At 34.0% G+C, this 22,978-nt stretch overlaps 2 protein-coding genes across 2 annotated transcripts in view; both read right to left on the reverse strand.

Annotated features, from left to right (window-relative positions):
* The window catches only part of lmgB (lemming B), a 148,837-nt gene extending 129,839 nt beyond the window's left edge, over positions 1 to 18,998 (reverse strand). Inside the window, exons 1-3 of the mRNA XM_073968135.1 lie at positions 18,137 to 18,998; positions 16,573 to 18,049; positions 9,840 to 10,145 (exon numbers count right to left, since the gene is read on the reverse strand). Coding sequence (XP_073824236.1) covers positions 16,799 to 17,950 — 1,152 coding nt within the window. The 5' untranslated portion in view covers positions 17,951 to 18,049; positions 18,137 to 18,998 and the 3' untranslated portion in view covers positions 9,840 to 10,145; positions 16,573 to 16,798. The remainder of the gene's footprint in view (positions 1 to 9,839; positions 10,146 to 16,572; positions 18,050 to 18,136) is intronic.
* On the reverse strand, positions 18,391 to 18,722 carry lmgA (anaphase promoting complex subunit lemming A). The gene has a single exon (XM_073968136.1). The coding sequence runs from the start codon at positions 18,720 to 18,722 to the stop codon at positions 18,465 to 18,467; it is 258 nt and encodes an 85-aa protein (XP_073824237.1). The 3' UTR covers positions 18,391 to 18,464.
* Positions 18,999 to 22,978: the final 3,980 nt, after the last annotated feature.

Here is a 22,978-nt window from a genome sequence, read left to right on the forward strand (position 1 = left end):
CTGCTATAAGTTAACCCGATAAAAATGGGTGTATGTATTTCAATTTCAATGTATTATTTATGCTCACTTGCTCTCAGTAAGCGCACACTGCCGGCCGCTGGAGCAAATATTTGCCTAATGTGACCTTACTTTTAGTCTTAAGACAACAATTGACAAATAAACTCATATTTGCTTCTTAAACGGAATTAAATTTCGGTGTCTGAATTTGTAGTTTTTCCAAAGAGAAAACACGTACATATAACTCATGTGTTTTTGTATTGTGAATATGCTGTGTATGTTACCATACCTTCTGTATGTAACATTATTCTCATACTTTGTTGAAACTTTGTTGCGCACGTCACCACACATTCTGTGTGGCACATACCATCCGCGATCACGCCACATTCGTAGTTCTATCCCTATACATTGTTGGGAATATATTCGTTCACACTCCACCAGGCTAGCCAGCATGTATAATGCTGGCTCAGCGTTATGCCACGGCCAACAATACCATTTTAACACTTAGGTTTAAGTAGACAATAAGTTGTAGTTTTAGTTTTGATTCAAATAAAGTTGTGAGAAATCGCAGTGGCGACTTCTCTCCGAAATTGTACTGTGTTTAATTAAATGGGATATAACAGACTTTTCATTTTATTACAATCCTACATTAAATTTCCAATAAATAGTATACATTTTAAACAATCAAAATGGATTGTTACTACTTTTTGACACAAGGAAGCACTTTTCAATGTTAAGCGGAATAATTTAATAAATAATAATATATGATCGGTAACACAACTATTGTAAATAGAAAAGTTAGAGGATATAAATATCTCCTCATACGTATATTTTATATAGGCATGGATTTTCTTTAAGTTTTTGCATAATCAATTGCTAGAATTGTTAAAATCTAGTTCGTTTGAACGACATAGTTTAGATAGACTCCGGTTGTTTGTATGAAAAAAATGCGTATGAGCCATTTCATCCCTTTGATTGACCTCATTTTATAACAAAACCGTCATTCTGCTGATAAAGAAATGTCTACCGATATAATCCTGTCTTTACGGTCTCCATTTAAAATATAATGAAAAGAGCGAATTTGAAGAGAATAGACAAATTTCTTCGTTAATCGAAGGTCACACTAGCTAGCGCTATTTCAACATGGCGACGGGTATGAGGTAGTGAAACCGCTGTACATGATTTTCTGTGTTTGCGATGTTGCCTCTTTCTATTATTCGTTTCAAGAAACTCGCTAGTGTGACCAAGGACTTAAGAACCGAAGACACAAACAAATGGATCACTTCACTAATATTGCAGAAGCAGACTTCATTAAAGGGGAGTGTGTAATACATAGGGACAACCTAAAATAATATTTCTTTCTTAACATCGTCGTCAGTCTATCTGTTAGTTTCAGTTTTATTACACTTTTTTCATATAAATTTGTTTTTTCGTGGCCTCCATTCTTTTATTCCTTTTATTTTTCCCATTTTTCTACCACAAAACAAAACTCCGACATAAAATAAAACTCAGGTGGAGTAAATTAAAAACCCTGTGGTAAATTAAACTTTCATGTATTTTGTTGTCGTGGTATTGTAAACTGTTGTAGATCTACAATATTAACAAGATCTACAATGCCACTTTACCACCATGAGTGAATACCGCTATTATTTTAAAGTGCCCATGACACTACAATATCCAACCGTATGCTATTGTAGAAGCCAGCAAAACTATACATGAAAAGCCAGAATAAATAGAAGGAAGACAAGAAACAAAGAAGGTCCAAAGACCTTAACAATCGATGAATACAAGAGCAGGCAAAGAAAGAAGGACTTTGAAAAAGTTGAGGAAGAGCTGACGGTAGTTGCCCATAAGAACAGAAAGGGTGGTTATACTGTCCAAAGAAGAAGGAAAATTTCCATTATATTAAGCGTTATAAACAGTGATCCTCCGCCCAGTTGGAAGAGAAGCAACGTTGAAATACTTGTTTCAATCAACTTAGTCTTTAACATCCTGAACTTACGTAGTGCAATTAGTTCATAAGTTATTTAAAAGAATTGTCCTTTTGAACATGAAATGGCGAATTTGTGAACTTTGTTAGCCTAAGGAGAAAAAGTGAATACGTTAAAACATTTTCTTATAAATTTATATTCAATCTCGTCATGTTTTTTCAGTCTTGAATTTGGAATTCTCTTTTACATTTGAACATCGTAAAAATAGTATAAATTTCAAACAGTCAAAATGGATTGTTACTACTTTTTGGCACAAGGAAGCATTTTTCAATGTTAAGTGGAATAATTTAATAAATAATAATATATGATCGGTAACATAACTGTTGTAAATAGAAAATTGACATATTCTAATAAAGTTAGAAGATATAAATTCCTTCTCATACGTATAATTTATATAGGCATGGATTTTCTTTAATTAAGTTTTTCCATAATAGATTATTTAAAAGAATTGTTAAAATCTAGTTCGTTTGAACGACATAGTTTAGATAGACTCCAATTGTTTGTATGAAAAAATTGCGTATGAACGATTTAATCCCTTTGATTGACCTCATTTTATAATTGTCCTTTTGAACAATGCATGAAATGGCGAATTTGTGAGCTTTGTTACCCTAAGGAGAAAAAGTGAATACATTAAAACATTTTCTTATAAATTTATATTCAATCTCGTCATGTTTTTTCAGTCTTGAATTTGGAATTCTCTTTTACGTTTGAACATCGTAAAAATAGTATAAATTTCAAACAGTCAAAATGGATTGTTACTACTTTTTGGCACAAGGAAGCATTTTTCAATGTTAAGTGGAATAATTTAATAAATAATAATATATGATCGGTAACATAACTGTTGTAAATAGAAAATTGACATATTCTAATAAAGTTAGAAGATATAAATTCCTCCTCATACGTATAATTTATATAGGCATGGATTTTCTTTAATTAAGTTTTTCCATAATAGATTATTTAAAAGAATTGTTAAAATCTAGTTCGTTTGAACGAAATAGTTTAGATAGACTCCAATTGTTTGTATGAAAAAATTGCGTATGAACGATTTAATCCCTTTGATTGACCTCATTTTATAATTGTCCTTTTGAACATTGCATGAAATGGCGAATTTGTGAGCTTTGTTACCCTAAGGAGAAAAAGTGAATACATTAAAACATTTTCTTATAAATTTATATTCAATCTCGTCATGTTTTTTCAGTCTTGAATTTGGAATTCTCTTTTACGTTTGAACATCGTAAAAATAGTATAAATTTCAAACAGTCAAAATGGATTGTTACTACTTTTTGGCACAAGGAAGCATTTTTCAATGTTAAGTGAAATAATTTAATAAATAATAATATATGATCGGTAACATAACTGTTGTAAATAGAAAATTGACATATTCTAATAAAGTTAGAAGATATAAATTCCTCCTCATACGTATAATTTATATAGGCATGGATTTTCATTAATTAAGTTTTTGCATAATCAATTATTTAAAAGAATTGCTAGAATTGTTAAAATCTAGTCTATTTGAACGACATAGTTTAGATAGACTCCGATTGTTTGTATGAAAAAATTGCGTATGAACGACAACAATTTTATAACAAAACCATTCATTCTGCTACTAAAGAAATGTCTACCGATACAATCCTGTCTTTACTCTCTCCATTTAAAATAGAATTAAACGAGTGAATTAGAATAGAACACACAAATGTGTTCGTTAAGAACCGAAAACTCAGAAAAATGAAGCAATTCACTAATATTGCAGAAGCAGACTTCATTAAAGGGGAGTGTGTAATACATAGGGACAACCTAAAATATTATTTTATAACATTCAGACTATGCCGATGATTGGGAAGATCTTAAATTAATAGATATAGAATGATGCTAGAAAATATCATTTAATCATCATCCATTTCTTTTATTCACTTTGTAAATAAACTTTAAACATTCAACTAAATATAATTCCTTTAATTATTTGTAAGAAATGTATCAAATATGTTTACTTTAACATTCAGAATAATAATAATAATAATTGGTCTTTGACTACACAATGATAACATCTAAAAGATTTTTTACTAAAGGAGCAAAAGTATTTCAGAAGCAAAAGTATTAAGTAAATGTTGGGGAGCAAGAAGAAATGCAAATGATTATTGATTAGATATTTACAACAAATTCCTAAGGTATTATGATATGACAACGCTTTTGTTACTGACTACCTTCCATGAATGGGAGTTAATATTAATGGCAATATATTCCAAACCAAATTTTTGCTGGACACATACCTGTTTTTACGGAGCATAATTTTGCACACATCAATGAGTGAATGTTTAATTGTAAGCCAGCGTATGATTTAATGAAAATTATTTGCACTAAATTCTTTAAGTTTAAAAATGTGATTGATATTTTTGGTTACACTCTTCAGTGTCTTCTGTTCATCATATTTTTTTAATAAAATAGAATATTAACTACATCGGAGTAAGATTCCTTCCACCACAAAAAATTGTGAAATATAAAAATAGCAATTTAAGAAACTTTCTCCCTGAAATTTGCCGGTATAGGTCCTCATATTGATATAGCCCTCATAGAGTGGTATGTACCTCCCGATTTTCGGTATGTATAGTGGCATCAATAGCCCCCATATAAGCGTAGCCAGCATATAAGGTTGGTGGACGTTTATTTGATTTTTGTGTTCCCACAGGATAGAAGAAGATTAAAACCTACCTAATCCTAATTCTCAAACCGAGATTGCTGTAATTTAATATTGTGTGTTGCCTCCCAAGAGTTCAAAAGCTCAATTCGGAAAATTGTAAATATTGTATATTCATGTTTCGGAAAGAATTACGATGACGCCCCATATGAGTTCTTTTGTAGGGAGTATTATCAGTTGGGATATACTCTTCCTGTAATAAGAGGAAGAGCTTGGTAGTTTCATAAACGAAAGGAAACTATTTGTTTTTATTCACTTCAATAGAGTTCGCGGTGGAAGTTATAAAATGTTCGGACTTAACGCCGTTCTTACTTGTTCTGTGTTCAGATATGAACGGAAGCATATTTTTAGGCATATCATTAATTCCATTAAATTTCTGTTATCATCTGTTAAATGTTATATATAATGTATTCATATTTTTTGAAAAAAAAATTAAAGACATGTAATTAATGATGAATTTAACAAAATTTTATGTGTAGATACGTTAGCTCTGAGAATACGACGTAAACTATTTTTTATATCGAAAAATAAAAAGGGCGGAAAACTTCCCCTACAATGGTTTTTAACAAAAAGTTAAATCGGAGATGTTATAAGACTTGTTGTTTTGAAAATTTATATACAGTATAATCTCGATAATCCTGACAACGAGTTAATTCGGACACTAGAATTTTTTACATTGTAGACTCGGAATCCGGACATCTCATATTTTTCGTATCTCCATAATCCGGACATCAATATTTGTTCCTATTTTGAGCATTAGATTCTTATTTACTTCATAGATGTTTTTGTTCTTAGCAATAGCAATTGGTGTATACATAAGAAAAATTAAGTTATCAAAGTTTGCGGTCCACATCTGGTCTTTCAGGCTAGCCACTGTTGACTCAGTTATGTAGTCAATATGGAATTAACTATATGAATCTGTCGAATGATTTTTCTACCCTTCAACAATCGATGGCTGATAAGCAACAGTATTTTAAACTTAGTGTTGGGTGGTAGCCTAGTTCCCTTAAAAATCGATGTTGGGTGTTCCTTTTCTCTAAAGGAATTAGTTCTTTGGACCTCCAATTAGTGAGAATATCCTTTGGAACTGTGTAATATATTATGATATTTTATCCAGAAATATTTAAAACATTTAAAGCGTTGAGATTAATAGCTTAGATTTTAGATGTTTAATATTCTCGACTCATTTTTTTTGAGTTACCCACAAAAATCGGTAAAATTAAAACGCAAAATTATGAATTATGACAGCACTGTTGCTAAAGGCAGAATTTAACGACTACTTTTTTGATCGCTAACTTACTGAAAATATAATTAATTACCGAAATTATAAGCAATTTAATATAAGCAATTTAATATAATAACGTAGTATACTAGAGTTGGGCAATCTTATTCATTTTGCGGTTTGATCTTTTCCGTTCCGTTCCGCAAAAGGAATTAGGTAGTTCAGTTAGTTCCATAGTTCCTTTTAGTACCAACCTTAATATGTGTAACCACACTCTTACTCGTTCACTCAGTTCATATCGTTCGTGCTTCTTCTTCATCAAAACAAAAGAAAAATAAATTGTTTTCGGCTTTCTTCATGGAAGATTAAAAATATTTGAAACAAATTTACAATCGTTTTGCTAATTAAAAATACTTCAATTGTTTTTTTTTGTAATTCGGCAAAGATCAGTTTAGTAAGAAATGAAAAACAAAATGACACTATGAGATTTCTTATTCACTAATAAAAGACAGGGAGAGAGAGAAACCTGATGTTAAATGAACTGATGGAACTAACTGAAAGAGAAGAGCAAAAAGAATGGGAGAAAAACGAACAAGGGAGCAAAAGGAACTATCTGAACCGCATAGTTCCTTTTGTGGAGTAGTTCCTTTGAACTAGTTAGTTCCGGAACGACACAACTCTAAATTATACAACCAGTAGATTTAAATTCCATTGTCTTATTCGAAGTCTATAACATTTATATAGAACAATACCTTTATTGGTTTCGACGACAAGGCAAAGTCAGTTGCTGATGTTCATAGAAATGGCTAAAATATACTGAAATCGCAAGAGGCTCATACCCAATGGAAAAACTATGCATAAATATACACCAATTGTAGAGAAGTTTTAGACCGCAAAAATACACAGGAAATGTCAACTAAATTACCCTGGATAAGTAAAATTAAGAAGTAAATTTGGTAGCCAGTAAAGCTGCTTAAAATGTTCGCAACCCGTGATATTTGCATAATATGAATTCGTTTACCTTAGACGTCATGTTATTATCTAGTAAACGTCCTATATTAATGATTTTAATTTACAAAATTATGTGTTTTGTTACTTACTTAGCTGGCCCATTACAGAACATTTGTTCCATAGGCCGAACTAAGAAATGATCTCGAATTCTCTCTATTTGTTGCTTCACTTTCTGGTGTACCGCGCCTTTTCATCTCATCATCCACTTGTTTGCGCCATCTATTATCTCGTTGACCATAGGCTTTAGTCGTTAGCACAATATCCCTGACACGATATTGTAGGCAATAGGGAGTAGACTTATGCCCAATCGTTAGAGCATACAGTCTTATCTCCCATCTTGTGTACGGGGCACAGGATACTCAGGCTCCAATCGTCGGGTACTCGTTCTTCCTGCCAGATGGTGCTAACTAGCTGATGAATACACCTTATCAGCGTGTCGCCTCCGGTTTTGAACAGCTCGGCTGGTAAGCCATCGGCTCCTGCTGCCTTATTATTCTTCAGCCGATTTATTGCTGTCTTTACCTCATCTTGGCTGGGCGGTATACATTCAATACCATCTTCTGGGATTGGGACTGTGGTATCTTCGTCGTCTTCGCTGCTATTGGATACCAACAGTTTTGAAAAATGTTCTTTCCATATCCTGAGTACACTATCTGTATCAGTTACCAAATTACCTTGCTGGTCTCTACAGGAGGATGTGCCTGTACCAAAGCCATCAGTTTGATGCTTGATTCTGGCTCCTGTACATCTCGATTTTTTCGCACTCCCGCTTTTCCATCTCTCTCTTTTTCCTGCGGAAAATACGTTTCTCCTCTCTCCTTTTCTCCCTGTATCTCTCTCGTGCGCTACGCGTTGCTACGGATTGTAAAGTAGCCCTATATGCCGCATTTTTCTCTTCGGTGGCAGCACGACACTCCTGATCATACCATGGATTCCTTGGTAGAGGTCTCTGGTATCCAAGTATGGATTTTGCGGCTGTTTGCATGGAGTGGGCAATGATTTGCCATTGCGCTGATATGTTATCGGGATGAGGAGTGCTTTGATTAAGCAATTGGGCTAGTTGAGTGGAATATGATGTGTCTATCTGTAGTGATTGCAGCTTACCGATGTCTAACTTTCGTGTTGTGTCTGTTCGTACTTTGTTTGCTACGTTTAAGCGGGTGCGTACCTTTGCTGCAACAAGGTAGTGGTCCGTTACTACTCGGTAATCCGGACATCGCCGAAACATGTGGTGTCCGGATTATCGAGACTATACTGTATGTACGATACAATTAATAGTAATAGTTGGATTAATCATTAATGGTTGTTTTGGAAGTAGAATATCAAGATCGCGTCCTATTTTTGAAACTGCATAATTACATAATAAGATTTCTAAATTTGTTATTCGGTACTAAAAACAATCATTTTTTTTATTTTTTTTTTTATTTATTATTTAATAAAAAAATAAAAATATTATTTAATAAAAAAAAAAAATAAAAAAAAATAAAAGCAATCATCTCAATACTTGAAATAACTCGGTCAAGACCACATTTTGAATACAGCGAAGTCCCGAAAATTCCAACTATAATTGTAAAGTCTTTTTATAATGACTGATGTTTTTATGTTTATGTTTCCCCAGAAGGTGCCAACTAATGTTTTAGTACTTTGTTACACCAAGAAACGTTGGTTTATGAACAGGAACAAGCTTGTCATTAACGAAAATATCAAGCTGTGTGTGGACTTCTCTCGTCCATTGATGGTATTTGTTACCATCAGTATTTAAGTGGACTAATTAAAAGGCTGACATTTTTATCTCTACTATGAGTTCTAAAACAGATTACATAACTAAATTAATATATAAAAAGAGCAGCATTTTAGAGATGTATATATTAATTTATCTTATAAACACACATTAAATCGGTGGTGGAAGGAGGTCCCCGTGCCATCCATTTTCTCGGTATAGAAATAGCGTTCGACCTATTCTCACAACTAAAGAAACTACACAAAAATTTTTATAAAACAAACAACGGGCCAGCAACGCAGCCCCATATCAAATAAATAACATAATTTCATACGAAAACGGAGAAATCTATAATAAATTCTGTATCCATATATTTTAATCGAATATATTCGTTCATTTTCTTTTAAACCGTACCATTGATTAACGAACTTAAAGAAGATATTCAGGACACAAACAACAATAATGGCTTTCCTTTAATAATACCGTCCCTTTATATTTTTATGGCGAAAAAGAATACATATTCAAATATGTATAGAGATTTCACTGATTAATATTTTCCATAGTAACCATTGTAGTAATAGTAAATTGAATAGTGCCGATCGCATAAAATTCTAAACTCTATTATCAAAATGTTATCTTGTATCAATGATTATCTTGTTCTACTGAACATTTGTCATTATACATCTATATATATAAAAATGGTGTAAAAAATGTATAGTAATTCATAAAATGAGAACGGCTAGGCCGATTTCTGTAAAATTTTTTGTCAGTTATTCGTATTTTCGAGCAGAAGGTCTTTACGGAAGAAAATTTTGGAAAACCTCTCTGGAAAAGTCGGTAAATTGGAAAAATCGAAAATTGAGTTTTTGTATGAAATGTTATTCCTTAATAGCGAGACGAAGTTCGCCGGGTCCGCTAGTATTTATATAGAATTAAATATAGACGGCAATAAATTAAAAATGTCTAAAAATTGAGCGAACGCATTAGGGTTTGTATTTATTGTTACGTTTATATAACAGGTGGTCAAAGGAAATAAATTATAGTAAAAGAATTCAGTATTTATGAATAAACGTACATAGTATATAACAGCTGATCTTTTTTAAATATCCACAAGTTAATCTAAAACAATAGTTCCAACATAGAATGTATTTTGTGTACTTTATACTATAATGTGGTCTAAATAATAGAAAGTAAAGCCAAACTTACATGTATGCATTTAACAAGCATAAATCCTTCAGCCGGCATACATAGGTTTGTGTTTAATAGATTTTTCATTATAACATGTTTATTACTGCAAGCTTTTTCATGTGCTCCAATCAAATTTCAATTATATTTGCAAACGAAGCCGAACGATGCTGCTGACGCTAACGCAAATATTTCTATTATAATGTGCTTTATGTAATATCAAAGTTGTCAAGGATTCAACACTTTACATCATTTCGTTGATTATTAATTAGCAGCTTTGATGATCTCCAACAGATTCATATTAGTTTATGAAAGAGCAATCACTTCCTGTAAAACATATGAAGAAAACATAATCAAATTTTATGTATTTTAAATGAAAAAATAAATAAATAAAATAGAACACAAGTATAAAATACTATAGTGCAACGGGGCCGATCATGTTGTACCCTACATCTCTACTTTTGGGCATTAACCTTGGGTGGATAAAAAAGCAGCTTCTTCATAAAGATATTAGACCCCCAAATAAAGTTAAGAAATTCTAGTAGTTTGTATGACAAAACTGCGTATACTTAAAATTACACTTTGGTTTGTATGACGTGGCTCATACGTTGAATGAGATTGCCCAACTCTAGTTTTAGCCACGATATTTTACCGAAATTGCATTGGCATTTTGTGTTCTCTGGGACTTCCAAACTTTCCCTTTGGGGCTACAAAGCATTCCCCAGAAATTTGTCAGTACAGGTACACGTTTTGATATAGCCCCCGTCCATATCACTCTACCTTCCAATTTTCGGTATTATGGGGCTACAACACTTTTGAAGGTTTTAGCCACATTATCTAACCAAAATTGCTGGAATTTGGTCTTCGTTGTGAGTACGAAACATTCCCGCAGAGAATGATCGATACATATCCCCGTTTTGGGTTCGCAGATTGCACAATGGATGCGCCCAACGACAAAAATAAAAAAAATATGCTATCATTTATGAGTTTAATGATGCCAATCGCTTCTAAACATTCCAACATTTTCGAAACACAATTTTGTTTTTCCATTTTTCGCGGTTCTTAATGAGAAAAGGTCTTACAAAAATGACTAATTTTAGAGGAAAATATGTATTTAAAAATGAGAACAAAGAGTTATATCAAAAGCGAGTTTCTGAATCAAAGGACTATTATTTACGCCTTAACTTAAGTGTAATATTGAAGCAGATTGCCTATCCTTCGTTTTTTCTTCTTAAAACAAATTCAATGAAAATGTTTAATGTTTAATGTCAATTAAAATGTTTAATATAGATGTATGGATTTCTTTAAAGTTTTAGTTACTTTCCAAGCACCGGGGTTTACACCCGGACTTTTGGGTCCACTAACCGGGTAACCGGGTCCGTTCACCAAGAAAATTATACATTCCCAGATCAACGCAACAATATCTACCTCTTTAAAAATTACAAAGAAATGCTGAATTTGACCTGAAAGACTTACTGACATTGCAATGTATGAATAATAAATAAAATCAAATAAATAAATCGGGGAGTTTTTACTAGGTTACTAGGTTACTGTGTTTGTCAAATAAAAATTAAATTAAATTAAATTAAACTAGAGTTGTTCTGGGTTTCCCCACACTGAGAACCAAAAATACATTATTACAGGCATTTCGGCAGAAAAAGATGATTAAACTTTATATAGTACTGAGAAATGGGTGGTAACGCTATACCGTTTCTTTATAAGGTGGGTGGTGTTCTCAACTCTGCGTTCGCTATTAAATCCTATTTGGTTTGAATATTTGGTTAATATCTGGAAATACCTTAAATCGAGATACATATAATATAGCGAGTAAACCAAATCATGGGCCCATATTGAAAAATTTTCGCTGGGAAGTTTTTTTACGAAATCTTGGTACCGGATTACAACGAATTAGGTTGAACAATGTGTTGGTAACAATAAAATACCACAATTGTGGATGGTTCGTTATTTGGATAAAACGCGAAAACTTGGGACTTAGAATTGCAATATTTTTTGTTGGAGTATTTTTAGAGTATTTTTCAGTTTGATATATTATCTAGAAATATTTTTGTAACACCTTCCCTTGTACGTACAAGCGATACAGTTCGATGACTGTTGTTGGTATTTCGTCACCCAAAAATGTGCACTATACTATATGTCTACGGTGAAAATCGTGCCTCTCGATTTTGATGTATTTTATCCACGTTTTTTGGATATTTTGGCATATAACAGCCAAACCATTGAGATTTTCTATCCAACACTAAGACAAAAATTCTAGCCAAGACAATAATTAAGAACTCGCAAAAGCATTGGAACTAAAGTTTTTCATCGTCCCGTCCAGGGAATTCCCGCATTCCCGCCTATTTTTTCGCTCCCGCAATCCCGGGAATTCCCGGGAAATTTTATACACTAAAAACGGACATTTTATAAACAAAGACGAAAAAGAATATTCTCAAACAGAAATTACTAACATTTTCCAATATTAAGTTAAATATTTTTAAAATATCATTACATTCTTTAGGAACTTATCAGAAATAAGGTATTATATAGTCTGTAGTATAAAGTAATATATAAAAAACATTAAAGGATTTTTAGAAAGTTCAACTTCGAAGTATCATAAGTGTCAATATTACGAAGGCATTTCAGAACCGGGACAGTTTCAATCCTAATACATACCAAGGTAACAGTGAATAGACTAAGAATTTCTTCTTGTTTACATTAGTCCTTACTTGAGACAATTTTCAGAGTGTCATAAACACTATATCTCTACGAAATATTAAGAATTGCTCCGCCAAAAAGCCGAAGGATCTTTCGTTTTTTTTTTTCATAGTAGGCTGTTTTTTCTAGAGGAGGGTTACTAACCCGACACCCAAACCCAAGTTTAGAAACGTAGTGTGCCCAATAAGGTGTTTTCCTTCTATACAAATCACCCCTGCATATTGCACACACATCGTCGAAATGAAATGACTGTAATATAGTATTTCTGATTCTGAATTGGTAGAAAACATAGTATTAAACTCGATTCAAAGAAATTAATATTCTTCAGTTAGCGTATTCCAGTTCTCCTAGAAATATGCATAGAGGTCGTGGAAGTGCTTAGTACATCAATAAAGCTCGTGGTGTAGGATATAAAAAGTGTGGCCCTGTTATTCTAATACGATTCGATTCAAATTCGTTCGAACTACTACCAAACTCCTATTGTTGTAGAAAATGTTTGTTTTATTGAAAACAGAATGAATAAAATATTAAAAAAAAACAATAAGATAAGATAAGTTTTGTAGTAGTTCGAATGGTCATAGTGAAACAGGTCTTTACTTGTTTACTGTTACGTTTACTTTAAGAATAAGTGTCATATATGTATAGAGTAGTGAGTTGTTAAATAAGATAAAAATAAATTAAAGGGAAATTTATGTTCCTTTTAACATTTTAAGTGCGCCCGAAAGTATGCTGCAGAAATAACAAGAAAAAATGACAGCAAATTCGGATCAACCCAAAAGATTTGAGTAAACTTGAAATATACCTGTTTTTTGAATCGATACCCAGTTGTTCGGGTAACTAGGGAATAACTAGCAATTTTGCTGGCTACTGGTAAACACCCCTAGTTACCGCCCAATCTACTCGCAATGTTATAGACTGGTGAATTTAACATGGGGATGTCATAGGAAGGGGTCTATTGCCCCCTCACTGCATTACCAGTAACCAGGCAATTCGATAGTCTTGGAAAGTCAATTGTCCCTTCATTGCATTACCAGTAACCAGGCAATTGGATAGTCTTGGGAAACTCAATTGTCCCTTCATTGCATTACCAGTAACCAGTTAAATCGATAGTTAGAAATGATAGCCAAATTCTCTAGTATGTTTTGATCAGCTAAATGTGTAAATGCTTAACGTGTAAAGGATATTATATCAGTTTAAAAAATATAATTATAACAGTTAATCTGTATATGCGCTAACCACGCTTTATTTAATTACATAACGTGTATATACATACATACATATATCACAAAGGACAATTTAATGTTAATCTTTTGATTCTTGTTATTGAAACTTGTGTGTGAATCCATGAACTAGAACTGTATATTTGGTCCTGGGAATGTTCATCTCAAGTGTCCTTCAGATAATTCAGAAGTACCTGAAATAAAATGTACAAAATGTAATGAGATAATAAAAAAATCTATTGTCGCAAAAATATCGATACTTACCAAATATTCTTCTGTTCTTCAAGTTTGTTGTACGAATCTTTATTTAACAACAACTTTTTGCACATCAACGCATCAAAATACGTCTTTTATAAATTCAGAAAAAAATTAAATTAAATTAAATTGACATTTTTTCTATTTTGTTTTCAAAAAGAGAAATAATAATTTTGAAAAGAGATTACAAGAGAAAAACATTGTTGATTACACTATCCATCGGTAGTCTATAAAATATTCAATCGGTTACACTCCGCATTACCAGTAACTAGTGAATTAACATGGTAGGCAGGGAAGCCCATTTCCAGTGACAAAAGCAGGCTATATGCTATTTTGTGTGAATTTTTGGGTGTAAAGTAACTAGGATCAATGAGTAACTAGTTACATAACTATGTCAATGTAGACAATTGCTATTTCTTGAACAACTGGGTATTGCCATATTTTCACTAATATACAATAGCTCTGTTCCAGAACCTGCAATAAGCTACTATTTTTTACTACGATAACATTTTTTCTTTTATGTTATCGGAAAAAATAGTAAAAATTAGTAAATTCTTGCAGTACGGGAACAGACCAAATTTATTGTAAATTTATTCCTTACTTTACTTGTTTTTTGAAAAATACATATTCGATTAATTTTTTTTTTTTTTTTTTTTTTTTTTTTTTGATCGAACAAAAATTTTCTACAATAACATGAGTTTGGTAGTAATTTGAACGAATTTGAATTCGAATGAGCTTAGAGAAACAGCCCATATACACAAATCTCTTAAATAATTTTTCCAAATGGCCTGAATAAAATCACTGAAAATTCTCCCTTAATAGATGTCAACTTCTCCGAAATCCCCAAAAGTGCTTGCTAGAGAAACAAATTTTAAATGAAGCGAAAAATCAATTCGAATGTATAATTATTCAATACAAAGAAATAAATGCAAATGCAGTGATTAAGATGCAAAATAGGATGCATCCTCGCTGCAACATGGCCTTGTAAAAATCATGACTTCTCTCTCGTAAAAAGATATAGATAAAATAAAATCTCTTGCACTCTTGATTCATCTTTCACTTTAGCTACAAACATTTTGCTAGGCATTTATCAAAAGTAATGCATTGACAATGTTGTTAAATTTTACTTTGGCAGACTAAAAAATCCGTAAAAATGAAGCAAGAATCGCTTGCGTATTTGTTTATTTGGCCGACAAAAAATAAATAATTTTAATTATATGATCTTGACCAATTGATGTTAATTTTGTTTTGATTAATTTATTTTATTGTTAAATGTAAAATCCTAATTCGTCCACTTACGTTTTTAATATGTTGCAATACCGATATAGGACCAGTAGTGCGATTCTCTAACTCATTAAGTTAACGACAAATGTCGGTAAAATTAAAATGCAAAATTATGAATGACAAGTTCAAATAAAAGTTGACAACACTGTTGCTATCGGTAGAACTTTACGACTACTTTCTTTTGGTCGCTAACTTACCGAAAATTATTGTTAATTACCGAATTTATAAGCGTTGTATTTTTACCGATTATTGTCGGTAACTCAACAAATGAGTTAGAGAATCGCACTACAGATTCGATTGTTATTTTAACATTTATTTGTTTTAATATTATAAATAGTTCAAGGCAATTAATAATTCAGAAATATGGAATAATTCTTTTAAAATGGTCCGTCCAAGGAAAAATATGGTAACAACTGTTTTTGAACACCTATTATAACAAAACATTAAATATAAGTCAAACTACAGCTCACTTTGGAAAGTAGTGCAAAAATAAACAACTGAAAACTAGATTTACTTTTTCGACACTAGATCTACTCTTATCTGCCCTGCGCAGATACGAAAAGGATCTGTAATTCTGACGAGATTGTTTTTGTTAATAAGTAACCCTAGGATTTCATCGGCGATCAGTACATTTCAACACTATAAATCTCCACGACTTGATGGTGTCATCCCGGCTATGCTTCAGCACCGACCGCTAGTATTGATCACTATTTTGCCTGCTATTGTCGCTACGGAAAGATAACACATGTAATACACTGGCTGAATTGGACAGTTTTCAGACTACAATTCGCCAACTCTGGGTTTTAAAAGTTGACTTAAACGCTATTACTGCATGTCCAGCATAAGCTGCTTTACGATGCAACTATCCATATGCATAAACGTGGATAAGTAGAAGTATCAAGGATTTCACAATATACAATTGATACTAACATTTCAAGTTCGTGTGCGTTAAATTATTTGTTAATTTTTAACGACTAAATAACAAATCAAGTGGAGAAATTTGGAAACGATCGATTCATTTTGACGGGTTTTACCGCCTTTTAAAGTCAAATGTTAACTACGTTCGTCTAACAGTACGTAGTGTAGTGTTATGTGATACCTGATCAGAATACACATCCGGAAAAATCCGAAATGCTATAGTAAACTTATAGCACTAACTGAGAAAGGAGAAATAGTAAAAAAAACCAACCATAATAAGATTTATATGAATATGTATTTTAAAGAATAAAGTCATGTTTTTACTCAAAAAATTTATTCTACATAGGAACAAAATCGCTTACCTTAGTTCCAGTAGCAATAGTTAGTTAATATTCTCTTTATAAGAAGAAAATTGACAATCTTTTAGATTTGTTTGGTTTGGTTGCGTTGTGGTTAGAGTTAACGTTCAATTAACGTAGCGTTTTATTGTTCTAAATGTTGTATTTCAGCAGTTTGATTTATTATCCCTTTGCTCCTAGACTAAACTGGCAATTCTAATACCGTGGCCTAGTCTAGGAAGGGATTTTGTCATACATGCCTTGGAGCCATCGATGATGATGACTGATTAACATTTCCAGCTTGTGCTGGAGAAGGTGAAGGCGACGAAGATTTACTGGTGGTGGTCGAATGGTGATGGCCACTGCCAGTGTTACCTCCCCCACCGTGCGAGGAACTGGAAGTAATTGATGTGGATGATTTGGGCCGGTTAGGTGGAGGTGGCGGTGGAGCTCGACGCATTCTTTGCTGCAGTATACGTGGTAATTGCGGATGCGATTTCTGTGGTAATGGAGCTTGTGGTGGCATAATGCCACTGCCGTTACTTGCTGGAAATCCTCCTGCGTTTCCATGATGCTGATGTTTACTTATGGACGAGTTATTTGAAGAAGAACCCGATGTATTTGATGTCGAAGTTGATGTGGTTGAACCCCGTTTTGGTAGTAAACTTTGCACCATTGTTATAGGTGGTTGTTGTTGTGTTACCTTTCCCGGTAGAGTGTGTTGTCCAGAATAAGACTCTTCATCTGGTTCTGATGTAAGGGAATTAGTTTCCGATGGTGTGGGAGAAGGTGAAGGAGGTGACAAGGCTTCTTGTTCTTGTATATAAGCACGGAACCCCTGTATAGATTCATTCAGAGCCCATAACTGAGACAGTAGTGACAGATCCAATTGCCTTAAACCATACATTTCACGTCTTAATATGGCCAATTGTGTATCCAATTTTGTAGTGGTGCTTGACCCAGATGTACTATCACTATCAGTACGGGCATGATGATTGTGTGAATTGTTATTACTACTGTGGTTGGAGTGATTATTGTTTGTAGGCGTGTGCAATAACGACGACTGCTGTTGTTGATGGTAGTGCGATAAGTGACCACCGGCACTGTGAGTGGATGAGGCTCGACTGTGAATACTTTCTCGATCGCTCAGTGATTCCTGTGTCGATGACAGACTTCCATGGCGGTATGAATTACTGCTACTACCGCCACCACCACCGCTAACACGTTGACTTCCACGATGTGAGGCCGCTGCCGAGGTCGAGGCGCCTAAATACAAATCTGGATCCAAAAAGTGATGTGCATGACTTAGAGGCGATGACGAATTGGGCTGGCCGATGGCAGCACTAAGGCTTTTCGGTAAAGGCGGTAAGCCGGGCAGTGTAAGTTTGTGGTCTTCCTCCATATTTTTATTTACCGGTTTTGCCTATTTGCGCAATGACAATTGTAAATATTTTTCTTTACACCAAAAATGTGTGGAAGTCTTCTCCTTGTGGCGTTGTTGCTAGAAAGAAAGTCGTACAGAAGGTAGAGAAGTGTATTATTTTAGTATTTGAAAAAAGGCAAGCACCCTTGTTAACTAACTACCTACTTCTTTTAGTTATTGTTCACTCTCCAACTTGTCTCTCTCGCTCACGGCACTTGAATCCGATTTACCTCTCTTCTGAGGTTGGGTTGTGTTATTCCTTATTTTGGGGCAACAGCATGTACCGTTACTACTCTTAAAAAGTGGCGGCAGATGGCTTTTTTTTCTCACTTTGGTTATCTTTCCTCCCTTAACTAAGTTTTCGACAGCCAAAAATACTGTCTTTGCAAAATTTTGACTTTATTACAATTTGATTACTATTTTTCTTTTTGTAAGATGAATTATTGTTACGTTCGTTTCTTTTGATATTTTGTCTGTCCGGGATGCCCGGCGTTCAGTGAAAGTTAAACTTCCAGGCTTGTCGGCACATGGGACACTGTTTATTCATAGTTTGCAAATTCAGCCACTTGACAATACAATGCATGTGGAAGCAATGCGTACAAACGCCCCATACTAATGGACAGTTATCGCCGGGAAGCGCACATTCTGGACACGTACTCTCGAATGACATACGACAAATGCCACAATTTTCATCATTTGCTATCCAACGCCATGATGCAACACCCATCCATGATTTGATTGTTACTTTCATTTTGGTGGGTACATTTAGAGATCAGCTTTGTGTCACATCAATGAAAAAACAACTTTCGGACGCAGATACTGGGATGTTTTTGTTTTCTTTGTTTAGAACAATGTATACTTTCAATTATCCAAACTAGGGCACACACAATTCATCAACATAAAATTGAACAAATTATGCCAATTTCACAAAGAACTGGAATTTGCAATTCGACACCAACTTACACGCTCTTCTGTATGCGCCCTAAAATCTACGATGTCCTGAATACAGAGAACAGAGGATGGAAGCGAGTGGATTAACGACGGCTCGCCGCCGACACTTTTTGCCGCCGCCGATTTAAATCCCGGTTAAGGTTGAAGCTGAAAACAGATACAACGTTTGATTATGTAGTCACTTTGGGTATACTAATATACGGAACAGCTGATGACATACATGTGAAAAAGCAGATGGTCTGATGGCGGCCTTAAAGTTTTGCGTTGGGCGTCGAGAAAAAAAAAACAACAACAACAGGGCGACGACGATACCAAAGTCCAGCGTTTATCTGTTTGTCGGCATATATTTCAAATGAATTTGAATTTTTCGGCATCATGCCCAACAGTGTAAAAACGGCCAAAACGACACAAAACTTTACCCAAACGTTGTATCTGTTTACAGCTTATCTGTTTTCAGCTTTATGCAGATGATGCGATGCTTTACGCTCATAGCGAGTCTCCCGTGGAAGCCTTGCAGCTTGTGTCTGTGCACTTGGACAACGTAAATAACTTTTATACCAATTGGGGTATTAAAATTAATGCGTCCAAAAGTAAAGCAATTTGCTTATGTAACGCATCCGGCAAATGTAAACGATTTGTTGTGCCTCAAAGTAAAGAATTGGAACTTTTTCTTGAGGGCAACGAAATTAAATTCGAAGATAGTATTAAATACCTTGGGGTTTTCTTCAACAAGCTACATAAATTTAATAGTCATGCTAGAAATAATTGGCCTGTTCCCGTACTTTATAAAGTGGTAAAAGTTGTAAAAGTTGTAAACGATTTTCATATAAATTTTGTGTACGGGAACGCAAAATTTGTAAAAGTGGTAAAAATTCTAAAAACTTTTTAGTTATGGAACAGAGCTAATATCAAAAAAGCTAACAATATGAAGGGAGCTTTTGCAACTTTATTTAATAATAAACATTTGCCCAGTGAAACAAAATTACTTTTGTATAAAGTCAGTATTAGGCCGATCCTTCTCTATGCATTTCCGATCTGGTTCACAATTTCACCGACTGTGATGAAAGAATTCGAAATTTTTGAAAGGAACGTAATTCGGAAGTGCATAGGAAGGAACTATAAAACTCGACATAAACGATTTTCTAATAATTACTTATATGAGACTTCTTCGGTAATAAGGATCTCGGAATATTCTCTCCAAATGGTACACAGATTTGTTCAGAATCTTCCAAATTTTGAAGGAAATATTATGCTTGACATTTTAAATTCAGAAGTGCCTTTTAGTTGGTCAAATACTAATTATTTATCCCCAATTGGAATTTTGAAGGAACAAACCGATTTTCCTGGTAGACATTTTTATTCTCCCGGCATACACAGGGGTTAGGATACCTTTTTATTTTAGTTTTGATTTATGCTTGGTTGCTTTGACTTTTGACTTATGCTTGGTTTACATTACGAAATCCACTCGATTTCAACTGTCAATTCCTTTGCGTATACGTCAAATGAAAACTCATCTGAAATCCATTGGATTTCGTTTGACGTTTAATCAATGGAATTGACAGTTGAAATCGAGTGGATTTCGTAAATGTAAACCAAGCATTTAAGCCGGAAGAACATGCAACTTACCCTGCGTTTACAAATGACAGGACAGTTGACTTCATGTATTGGTTGTCAAAATCCCAAAACTTGCCTTTGTGACGTAGGCGTCAAGACAGCTGCATAAACGGTTGTAAAATTATGAATGAAAATCCTCGAATGCCTTTTGTTTTCCGTTCACATATTTTGTTTTTGTTCATGTTCTTTTGTTTTCAACACATTTCAAATATTATCTCACACATTTTAACAAAAAAAATGTCAAAATTTTGTTAACCCGGCTATCTGTGAAAGAATGATGGACCGCTGGTAGCCAAACGACAAATGTATATATGTGTTAGTAAATCAGAGTTGTATTTGAAGACAAACTGTCTAGTGTAAACGCCTAGTTAATGAATTAAGCCAGAAATCCTCTATATGCCGGCAAACAGATCAACGCTGGAATTTGTTGTCGGCGTCGCCCTGTTGTTGTTTTTTTCTCAACGCCCAACACAAGACATTACTCAAACGTTTGGGTAAAGTTTTGTGTCGTTTTTGGCCGTTTTTACACTGTTCGTCATGATGCCGTAAAATTTTTTATGAGAACTACCGAAATCTTCGAGCGTATACTTTTTGTAAGTTGAACAATTTTGAAAACAAAAGCCCAAATCCAATTAATTGCAAAGGAAAATAATATGCTGTTTATATTAGAGCTTTTTGCAGGGTTAACCTTCATTATCAGGATTTGTTTGCCTAATCTCATCAAATTTATGAAGATTTACCATACAAAGTTAAATCTTTTCATGACAGGATTTGTTTGAGATCCTGCACAAATCTGGATACTCATGTAATGCAACACTGTTTTTGTACTAAAAAATGCAACTCATTTCCCATTGTACGGAAAGTTGCAAGCGTTTTCACAAACCATTTGTTTACATTTTGTACATTGTCAAAGGTAAGTAAATAAATATTTATTTGATTTGAATAACAAAATAAAATAGCACTTATATTTCTTCGCAGGAAATGTAGAAAGCAAGAAGGAAACGTTGATCGCAAATTTCAAAAGTCAATTTCGTAAATTGTTTTCTACAAACAATGTTCAACAACCAGTAGAAACAACAGCGGTGTCGAACACGATGGTGTCCTGACCACCCGCTATTTGCGATATGATCAGAGAACAAAATCCTCAAGTGTTGTGTTGCTGACAAAGAAACCTTTTTGACCTCTTATGGGAGCTATACTACGCATTGTAGTATGCAAATATTTGTTCCACACAGTGGATGAGTATACTAACCTGTCAAAATGCCACTGTAAAGACAGCAACGTGATGCCTCCTCATGACACCAGTGGACCATCTTCATGAGGAGAAGTAATCGCCATTAAGCTGAAAACAGATACAAGGTTTGATTAAAGTTTTGCGTTGGGCGTCGAGAAAAAAACAACAACAGGGCGACGACGACACCAAAGTCCAGCATTTATCTGTTTGTCGGCATATATTTCAAATGAATTTGAATTTTTCGGCATCATGCCCAACAGTGTAAAAACGGCCAAAACGGCACAAAACTTTAATCAAACGTTGTATCTGTTTTCAGCTTTAATCAAACGTTGTATCTGTTTTCAGCTTTAGAATCCCTCCAGCCACAATCTTAAGCTGAAAACAGATACATCGTTTGATTAAAGTTTTGCGTTGGGCGTCGAGAAAGAAAACAACAACAGGGCGACGACGATACCAAAGTCCAGCGTTTATCTGTTTAGCTGAAAACAGATACAAAGTTTGATTAAAGTTTTGCGTTGGGCGTCGAGAAAAAAACAACAACAACAGGGCGACGACGATACCAAAGTCCAGCGTTCATCTGTTTGCCGGCATATATTTCAAATGAATTTGAATTTTTCGGCATCATGCCCAACAGTGTAAAAACGGCCAAAACGACACAAAACTTGACCCAAACGTTGTATCTGTTTACAGCTTTTGTCGGCATATATTTCAAACGAATTTGAATTTTTCGGCATCATGCCGAACAGTGTAAAAACGGCCAAAACGACACAAAACTTTACCCAAACGTTGTATGTGTTTCCAGCTTTATGGACAGGCTTCCCTCACCCAGGTACGTCAGGAGAGGTCTTCGTGATTTATAGAGAGAGTTCTAAAGGTACAAACGATAACCTCTAGATCAGTTAGACTATCAGGAAGGCTTCACAGGCATTCACGCTGATGCAGTTGCGAGGCATTACAAAGATACAGAGTGAATCTGTAACTATTTATTCATTTTATTACTTTAGTAACTTATAATTGCAGAGTTCCGATGAAGGCGTAGTTGGTATGTCGAATTTTTAAAACCCAATACAAAAAATTCTTAATTCTTTATAACATCAATGGCCTGTGACAATTTAAATGACACAAATGTGGTGTTGGGGAAGGTTTTAAGAGGTTTGGGTATTATAGGAGAAATGGATCAGAATTCAAGACAGGATACCGACAACGGT

The sequence above is a fragment of the Musca autumnalis genome, unplaced genomic scaffold (genome assembly GCF_047663935.1).
Source record: "Musca autumnalis isolate F117 unplaced genomic scaffold, ASM4766393v1 scaffold_2, whole genome shotgun sequence".
Classification (NCBI taxonomy): Eukaryota; Metazoa; Arthropoda; class Insecta; order Diptera; family Muscidae; genus Musca; species Musca autumnalis.

Coding starts and splice junctions, on each gene's coding strand:
- lmgA (XM_073968136.1), bottom strand. CDS start 18,722: ATGAAAGTAACAATCAAATCATGGATGGGTGTTGCATCATGGCGTTGG.